Source organism: Xiphophorus hellerii, chromosome 9, assembly GCF_003331165.1.
Source record: "Xiphophorus hellerii strain 12219 chromosome 9, Xiphophorus_hellerii-4.1, whole genome shotgun sequence".
In the NCBI taxonomy this organism is placed as follows: Eukaryota; Metazoa; Chordata; class Actinopteri; order Cyprinodontiformes; family Poeciliidae; genus Xiphophorus; species Xiphophorus hellerii.
In genome coordinates, this window is record NC_045680.1 from 30,612,789 (window position 1) to 30,621,608 (window position 8,820).

An 8,820-nucleotide genomic window follows, 5' to 3' on the forward strand; every position below is an offset into this window, starting at 1 on the left:
GATGGTTTGAACTTGATCCTTCTCTCTCTGCTCTGCATCTATGAAGATATAAATTAGTTTAATTTCGGAAGTAGATATCAAGATGCTTGCTTCTCATTGGACTTTTAACAACAGAATTAAAAAATTCTAGTAAAAGCCTGTTAAATAGGGACATTTATCAAGTATTTTGGATTTAAAGATGAATAGAATTAAACGTGGACTAAATAAGCGAAACATTTTGGTTATCATAGCTAAATGAATCGAATCCCAAGAAAGCAGCGAAATTCCCATCAATAGAGGGCGTACCGGTGATGACGAAGAGGGGGCGTGTGTTGCGCTACGTTTAAGTACCGCTCGGAAAATAAATTACTGTAACAACTCCTACTTTCAATCATAAGACAAAACGATAAGCAGCACTTTAAAGTTTAATGCTGGAGTGGTTTTGTTTATGCGAACAACTGCAATTTGTTTCTATCACAGTATCACCCGGGTTGGTTCAGAATTACAAAAGAAGTTGGATAAATTTAAGCCAAAATAGAACTGTGTCACAATAAAGAGGAAACAATAAACGGGGACACATTCATCACACCTCTATTTAAGTCGGCTGAAAAACGGACCAGTTTATGAATAACTCAGCATAATTACTTTTAAAGAAAGTGTCGGTTATGTTATTTTACTGAGAAGTGGGATACCTCTAAATGAAAAACAAAAAATGATTGTTATGGGAAGTTTTTTCCCTAAATGCACTTTTATTTTGAAGGCATTAAAATGGAGTTAAATTAGGGCCGTAAAATTTGTTCAAAGGAAGAAAAAAACTTGAATCCAAAAAGTAGTTTTGAACTTTTTTTTCTCAGTTTAAACATCTGTTTTTCAGTTTTTAATTTTTCAGTTTCAAACTTTTTTTTTGTTTCAAAATAATTGTTGAGTTTCAAATCTTTTTTCAAGTACAAACTTTGTCTTAGTTTCAGTTTTTCTCAATTTCAAATCTTTTTCAGTTTTAAGCTTTTTCAATTTCAAAATAACTTTTCAAATTTTCAAAATTATTTTTTTGGTTTCAAATCTTTTTTGTTGCAAATCTTTTTCAAGTGTAAAATTATTTTTCAGTTTTAAAATAATTTCTCAAGTTCAAAACTTTTTTTTTCCCACTTTCATTTTTTGGGGGGAACAAACAAAGCCCTAATCTAGCTCCATACTTTAACGGGCACCGGAAGTCTCGTCCTGGCTGCTGCAGCTCGACTGCGGCTCAGAGTTTTGACGCGTCTCTCTCTCCTCTGTTGAGTTGGCAGTTTGTTTTTTAAGATGCTTCCCGCTGCGTTCTCCGTTACATCGGCAACATTATTATTGTTACTAATATTCTTCATCGGCCTGACAGAGAGCAAACAAAAAGACTTTTACACTTTTAAGGTGGTAAACAGCAGAGGGAAGCTGGTTTCTTTGGAGAAGTACCGCGGTTCGGTGAGTCCGGTTCATTTAGCTGCATGCCTGAATGCTTGCATGTGAATTTTCCTCCTAATATCTGTAGATGTGGCTAACTGCGGCTCTGCTCGGGATGTCTGGCTGCAGCCTACGTGGCAGGAGGCCTGCAGCTGCAGCAGCTCCGTAGATTTCATTCTAACCAGGTACGGATCATCACTTTCTGTCTAACCGTCACTTAAAAACACAAAACTAACACATTCCTATGACCATTTACGGATATTTCACTTTGCATGGCTACGTTTTGCACTTTTTATTTATTAAACTTATAGATTTTCGTGAAAAAATGCTTTTCATACCAGCTGGAGTGTATGATGAGTGAAACTTAAGGAATATAAGGCAAAAATATATCATTAGAGGATATAATTTAAAAGTAGAAAAATGTTAAGACTTTTGAAGTAAACATAAAAAGAAATAAAATTGTTATAAGCTTCAATTGTTTTGTCTTGACGTGTAATAACGTTTGGAGTCTGATTTGTTTTCCTGCGGTTTGGTTGTTTTTGCTGCTGCTTGAACTAATTTGTTCATAATCCTGCCTGAAAACATCATTTTTTCAGTCCGGGGTTGTATGGAGTAGTTTTTAGCAGTCAGCATGTTCAAACCTCAATAGCTTTCTTGCTAAGTGTCTCGTCTTCACCACATTCTTGTCTAATATGGGATGCAGTTTGTAAAGTTAGTCAAAAATTAAAAGTAATGATTTGGGTTATTTAGCCTAATAGGAAAAAATTGGGTTAATTTTTCAGTCACATTTTAACCATAATATTAATTTATTTATAAACGTCACAGTTTCAAACTGAGTATGTAATTAGCATGCTAAATATTTAGCTTACAGCGTGAATACTGCATTAAGTATTTCTACTTCAAGAAAAACTATTTTGTTAATAAATATTTAGTTTAACTACTAAACTATTCAAACTAAATATTTATGATTCAAGCTAAGTATTTAGCTTGCTACTTAGGTAGCTGAACCATTTTGGTTAAAACATTTGGAATATTTAGCAATATATAGTTGTCTACAAACACTTTTCTAGCTAAATATGTAGCTTGCTCACAAAATTTTTAAGTCGATACTAAAACCTCAACACAGATGTAAAATTTTACTGAACTGACAGTTTACAAAACAGCCGAGTAAATTATCACTTCAGAATTTATCTGGAAAAATTAATTTACTGGAAGCTATGTGTGCTAAACATTAGCAAAGTTGGCAAAAACGCTTTGGCACTAATCAAAGATTTAGCTCCACTAATAGCAGAAATATGCCTACCTCTGCTAACAGCTTGTTTTCTTAGATCTGAAGACTTCTGACCATTAAAACTTTGTCCAGAAACCATTAAGATGCACATTTCAGTCAATTTTGAATCGACAACCTTGGCACCAATGAGTTTCCGTAAGCTTCTTTAAGCGTTTAGTTACAGTCGTAACTGATTTGGTGTCTCTGCGGACTCAGGTGTCCCTGGTGGTGAACGTCGCCAGCGAGTGCGGTTTCACCGACCAGCACTACCGAGACCTGCAGCAGCTGCAGCGGGACTTCGGTCCGTTTCACTTCAACGTCCTGGCTTTCCCCTGCAACCAGTTCGGCCAGCAGGAGCCCGGCAGCGACAAGGACATCGACAGCTTCGTGCGAACCGTGTACGGAGTCTCCTTCCCGCTATTCAGCAAAATCGCCGTGGTTGGAACAGGAGCCAACAATGTCTACAAACACCTGGCAGGTGAGTCCCGAGTATCGATTCCAGGACATCGATTTTTGATCAAAGCTTCGTTGAATTATGTTTTATCACTTAACGCCATGAGTTCCAGGCGGATGATTTGTATTTTTTGTTGCGCAACGCTTTGACCCGGTAATGTTGACAATGCTAACTGCTGTTAGCAGCTACGGAAGTTAGCAAGGGAAGCGACGCTGAGACAGAGACAAACAACTCAGCGTGTAAAACACAGAGTTGGTGTTTCACAACACATCAGCAGGAAACATTAGATATTAGATCAGCCCTAATAAAATAACAATAATCTGGAAAAAATTACACAAAGAAAAATCCAACTGTATTCAGGCCAGTTTAGATACAGTAAGGAAGAAAAATGAGTAAAATTAAACCAAATAATCTCAGAGATGCTTTAGAAAAAAACTTCAGATTTTCAGAAGTTAAAAATTTTCTAGAGAAAGACTCGGGTATTTAGATTAATCTAAAAAAATTTCGAGAAAGAACCTTCTACATTTCTCTGTTTCAAATGTCAAAAATCTGCTTGGAAAAAAAACTGAAATTTTGAGATTAATCTCAGACATTTTTGGGAAATAAACTTGGAAATTTTGGCATTTCAAAAGTAAAAAATGTTAGACTTTTGAAACAAAAATATTCCTGTTTTTTCTAGAATATTTCTGATAATCACCTCAAAATTTCTGTATTTTTAGCAAAATTTTGGCTTTTCAAACATAAATATCCTTAATTGTTCTAGAAATTTTCTGAAATTAATCTACAAATTTCTGAGGTTTTTGGCAGAAATTAACATTTTTTCCCCTTTTGTTTACGTTTACATATGTAAACATTGTGTCCGATCCCGACTCAAGCCGATTAATTAACTCCAGTTGAACGATCCCGATACATTACTTTAGACTATCAGTTAAAAAACTCCCTAATGTCTGACCTCATATTCTGATATATTTAATATCTTCCTGCTCCATTTTCTCTCTTGAGAAAAAAATCATTTAAGATTAGAAACAGCTAGCTCATAAAAGAAAAGCTTTTTCATACTTCAAACTTGAGACTGAAAATAAAGTATCATAAAAAATATTGCTTCCTGTAAAAAAATAAGTGTTAATTTGGAAAAATGAAATGTTTGCACATAAAAATAAATACTTCCCAACTTCAGACTAAGTGATATTTTAATTGTATTTTAAGCAATAAATAAATATTTTTAATAGCATTTTCTCTTTTGTGTATTTATTATACTGACTTTATTTACTAACAAATACTTTTCTATTTGCTTAATTGTCAGAATAATCAATAAATTACTAAAATAATTGTTTAAAGTCCTAGTCCGATGTGGAGCGACCAACGTCTCGTTTCTTTGGAATCTAAATATTTTCTGTTTTTCCTCGTTGCAAAGAAAAGCAGGAAATGTTTTAAAAGTCTCTTTCTGTGCAGACGTGTCCGGAAAAGAGCCTGACTGGAACTTCTGGAAGTTCCTCATCGACGTTGATGGCAGAGTGGTGGACGCCTGGGGCCCGAAGGTTCCCGTCACGGAGATCCGGCCGAAGATCGCCGACATGGTGCGGCAGATAATCCTGAAGAAGAAGGAAGAGCTTTAGCTCTCCGTCTCCTCCATGAACTGAACACAAGTTTTACATTTCCACTTTTATCCGCAGCAGCTCCGGCTACTTTCTGAGTGCACTGATCCAACACCATTCACTCTTTCAAAAAAAATCGGATGTTTTTAGGAACACTTTTGAACCAAAGAGCTTGTTTTTAATAAACTTTCACTGTGATTCACTGGTAGGTGGGACTCGATTGCAGAGTCTTTCATTAATCGCAATTTAATTGAAGACTACAGTATATTGACAAAAAAGCAACATTTTCAATTCAGAAACCCCTTTTCCTGCTAAATAAATGAAAACATAAATGAGCTCAATAACAGATATTTACTTTTTAATCTGTTATTTAACCATCAAATTAGTGCAAAGTTCTTTTGTATCCATTCAGCGTCAGATTTACGGGTTTACAGCTACACCTTGGGTGTAGCTGACCAAAGGTGCTGAAGCTCAGCCTGGGTTGCTAGGCAACGGGTGGAATTCTGCTGGGGTTGCTAGGTAACGGTGCCCGTCAATTGTGGCTCAACAAATGAGGTTTTTGAAACGGCTCATTTTAAAAAAACATGAATTCATTTCCAAAACAGTCTGGGTGTTTTTTTATACTTGTTTTTTAAGCAATTGAGATCCAAATGGAAGAATAAAAATGCACAAAATGCAAATCTTATGTAATGGACCATTTTATTAAGGGGTAGAATGACATAAAATTGACAGTTTTAAACTTTTCATCATGTTATGATGTTTTTCCATCATCAAAAACACACCTGGAGTGTTGCTTTGATTCCTTCATGCATGTTTGAGAAATCCTTTAATCTCCATGGCAACCATTCAACTGTGCAAAACGCCTGGGTGGACTTACCCCCACCTACGAGGCAAAGCTCCTCCCCCACTCAGCTCCTTCAGACTAGCCAGCAGCAATTAGCAAACACCTAGTGGAGCTGCTGAGCTCATTATAGGAGCTGCTTCTCAGAGCAACGCTGGTAAAACGTGTAAGCTACTTCTGGAGGCGGAGCTTCAGAAAGAGCAGGAGCTTCTTAAAGAGACAGAGGCCCAATTTTAAGGTGTTACATTATGAAATAAAATTTCTTTAAAGTCATCTTTTATATATGTAACATTTTTATGACATCTGAAGGTAACATTGTTACTTGACTATGCTATAAAATGGCAGAATCTCTCACTACTTTAGGCTTTCAGATGGACAAATGAACCAGGAAGTCTTCTATGTCTCCGCTCATTGGCTGCCGTTTCTCTTCGCTCATCCTCTCCAGCCGCCTGATGCTGTCGTCCCGGTAGAAGCTATGGTGAGGAATTGCTGCTGCCCTCATGTAGAACCGGACAGACTTCTTCCTCTCCTTCTGGCTGTACTGCAGATATTTAGCATAGAAGCTGCAAACCATCTGCTCCTCTTCGGGATCCAAGTTTCTTCTCAGCAGCTCCTCGAACGCATCTTCGGCTTCAACTCGCTGGTTTGATTTCACATACATGTTTGCCAAAGATATCTGCATCTTAAGGGAGGAGTGAGGGTAGAGAGCGATGGTTTGTTTGTGAAGACTGATTGCTCTGTCCATTAGGCTGCGATCCAGGTGATTGTTGCTTTGGGAAAAGACTTTCCTTTTGTAGCAGATTGCGGCGCATTTCTTGATGTGTCGCGCTTTGGGTTGTCTCTCCAGAGCCTCTTCTGCTAAATCAACAGCTTCGTCCATGGAGACGTGGGTCCGGTAGAGCCTTAGCAACGGTTTCACGCCGCTGTAGCTGCTAACCGGCTTTGCTAGCACTTTCCACGCCAGTTTTTGTGCTTCATCGTGAATCCTTGCTCCTTTCTGGGCTTGGGCTTCCAGGTAGAGAGCAACGAGGTACAAGTTCTCCGGGTCGTGCTGTTTGGCGATCTTCACCTTCTCCAGGATGTCAGAGTCCAGGTTTTGTTTTTTAGAGGCTTCGACCAACGCTAGCACCCGGCTGGTGTGCCACTCCACCATGTCTGGTTGCATCCTGATGGCTTTCTGGAAATAATCTACAGCCAGCAGCTTCTGATTGAACTTCATCAGAGTCCAGGCTTTCTCAGCGCAGATCTCCGGGTGCGGATCGTCTGCAGATGGAGACGGGTACTCCGTCATCAGAGCTCCAACCTTCGATAAGTACTCTCTGCTACGCGCCCACTCCCCTAGCCGGTAGTGCAGCCAGGCCATGTTCCCGTAGTTCACCACCAACCAGGGGCCTTCGTCTGAGACGGTGTTCCTCAGCTGGCGGAAAGCCTCAGCCGCCCTGCAGAGGAAACGCCGAGCGTCTTCCAGGAGGCCCAGCTGATGGTGGACAAAGCCCTGCAGGTTGTAGATGTGGCCCAGCCAGCAGTAGCCCAACTCTGGACCGATGTCCTCCAGCGCATCCCGGAGACACAGCAGCTTGGACCTGCTGAGGTCCAGATCCCACGTGAAATGGCACTCCAAGGACTCCAGGTGGGATTCCAGGTCAGATTCCAGCTGTGATGGAGTCCGAAAGGCGCTGGAAGATCGATGAAAGGTTTAAAACTACAGAACTGAGAAGAACAAAGTAAGAGAAAAGGAAGAAAAAGGAGGATGAGGAGCAGCAGAGGGATGAATGTACAACAGCCTATAAGAAGAGAAAAAATAAATTTCTGCCAAAAAACCTAAAATTTTCTCAAAAAAGTGGAAAATACAAAATTTCAAAATCAAAAATTTGATAACTGGAAAAATCTCAGAAATGTTGACATTACTCTCAGAAAAAATAAATAAATTCTGAGCTCAAAACGTTGAAAATTGGGGAAAAAAATCTGAAATTTGGAGATTAATCTCAGAAATTTTCTAGAAAAAAACCCAGAAAATTTCTGAGTTAGTAATGTTGAAAATTGTGAGACAAAAACTGAGATTAATCTAAAAATTTCTAGAAAAAAAGTGGAAATTATCTGAGTTTCTAAAGTAAAAAATATTCAGACAGAAGAAATCTACTAGAAATAAATGGTGAAAAAATTTCAGGTTTTCTAGAAAAATCAACATTTCTGAGCTCAAAAAGCTCAGAAATCTCCAACTTTGATTTCTGGAAAATTCCTGAGATTAATCTTAACATTTCTGAGCTTTTTGGAAGAAATATACATGTTCAATATAAAATGGCCCTGATATGAGGTAGTATAGATGAGTAAAGAGGGAAAGAGAAATCCTTAAGAAGAAACGAGAAAAAGCAAAAATCTGAAAGTGTTTCAGGGAACGGACCTCATCCTGCAGCCGTTGTCCGGATTCTGTGACTTTCTGGATCTTTCTGTTCTGCTCTTTAGGCGCGGCACCATAAAAACCAGTAATGTTGAATTTCCTGTAAATAAAGTCTCACTGGTCGAGACGTTTCTCTTTTCTAATGAACGAGAAACTAACTCAGGACTGATCTGATGCTACAGGAAGCTGCTGAGTTTAACGAAGAATGAAATCTGACTGAACAGTTTTTATCCTGGAACGACGGCGAATGTATCGAGTCATTTTGACATGAAAGGTCAAAGTTCAAGCAGAGCTGTAAATGTTCGGGTCAAAGTCTTCTCTGTGTGTGTCAGCTCTAAATGACATCACCACAGTTCACTTTAATATTTCATAGAAATATGAATCAGAGCAAAAAGATGTTATTTTTAGTTCAACAACAAAAGATACAACATAAAATCAAATTCAACAGAAATAATTTGATTTCCCTAAATAAACGGATCCACTGTGCTCAGATAATTCAAGGTCAAACGTTCATATTCAGCTCTGTAGTTTTCCAGCTAGCCATGTTGACTAACCCTGATAACCTAGCTAAATGCTTAAGTGTTATAAATCTACTACATGCTAATTAAGCATGTTTTTTATGCTAACATAACTTTGACATGCTAACTCAGCACCGTACACCATAGCACATGCAAAGTAGGCATAGTGACCTTATTCCGTCACAGCTATGTATGCTAAATGCTAATTAAGTAAGCTAACTTTACCACATAGTGACTAGCCAAATTATGCTAGCTCTTCATGCTACATGCTATCGAGGAGATATAACTTTGGACATGCTAACTCATCATGATATTATTAATGAAATATTAA

General features: G+C 38.1%; 2 protein-coding genes across 2 annotated transcripts; one reads left to right on the forward strand and one right to left on the reverse strand.

Moving 5' to 3' along the window:
- The first annotated feature begins 1,187 nt into the window (after positions 1 to 1,187).
- On the forward strand, positions 1,188 to 5,307 carry gpx7 (glutathione peroxidase 7). Its single transcript, XM_032571068.1, has 3 exons — positions 1,188 to 1,434; positions 2,900 to 3,161; positions 4,590 to 5,307. The coding sequence occupies exons 1-3, from the start codon at positions 1,279 to 1,281 to the stop codon at positions 4,751 to 4,753; spliced, it is 582 nt and encodes a 193-aa protein (XP_032426959.1). The 5' UTR covers positions 1,188 to 1,278; the 3' UTR covers positions 4,754 to 5,307.
- Positions 5,308 to 5,799: 492 nt separating this feature from the next.
- On the reverse strand, positions 5,800 to 8,316 carry LOC116725286 (interferon-induced protein with tetratricopeptide repeats 5-like). The gene is made up of 2 exons (XM_032571228.1): positions 7,975 to 8,316; positions 5,800 to 7,249 (listed from the first exon to the last, which is right to left on the reverse strand). The coding sequence occupies exons 1-2, from the start codon at positions 8,046 to 8,048 to the stop codon at positions 5,941 to 5,943; spliced, it is 1,383 nt and encodes a 460-aa protein (XP_032427119.1). The 5' UTR covers positions 8,049 to 8,316; the 3' UTR covers positions 5,800 to 5,940.
- Between the last annotated feature and the right edge of the window lie 504 nt (positions 8,317 to 8,820).

Excerpts from the sequence above, each read along its gene's own strand:
- LOC116725286 (XM_032571228.1), bottom strand. The coding sequence starts at position 8,048 with ATGGTGCCGCGCCTAAAGAGCAGAACAGAAAGATCCAGAAAGTCACAG. Across the intron at positions 7,250-7,974 it reads GACAACGGCTGCAGGATGAG|CGCCTTTCGGACTCCATCAC; the intron begins GTCCGTTCCCTG and ends TCGATCTTCCAG.
- gpx7 (XM_032571068.1), top strand. The coding sequence starts at position 1,279 with ATGCTTCCCGCTGCGTTCTCCGTTACATCGGCAACATTATTATTGTTA. Across the intron at positions 1,435-2,899 it reads TGGAGAAGTACCGCGGTTCG|GTGTCCCTGGTGGTGAACGT; the intron begins GTGAGTCCGGTT and ends CTGCGGACTCAG. Across the intron at positions 3,162-4,589 it reads TGTCTACAAACACCTGGCAG|ACGTGTCCGGAAAAGAGCCT; the intron begins GTGAGTCCCGAG and ends CTTTCTGTGCAG.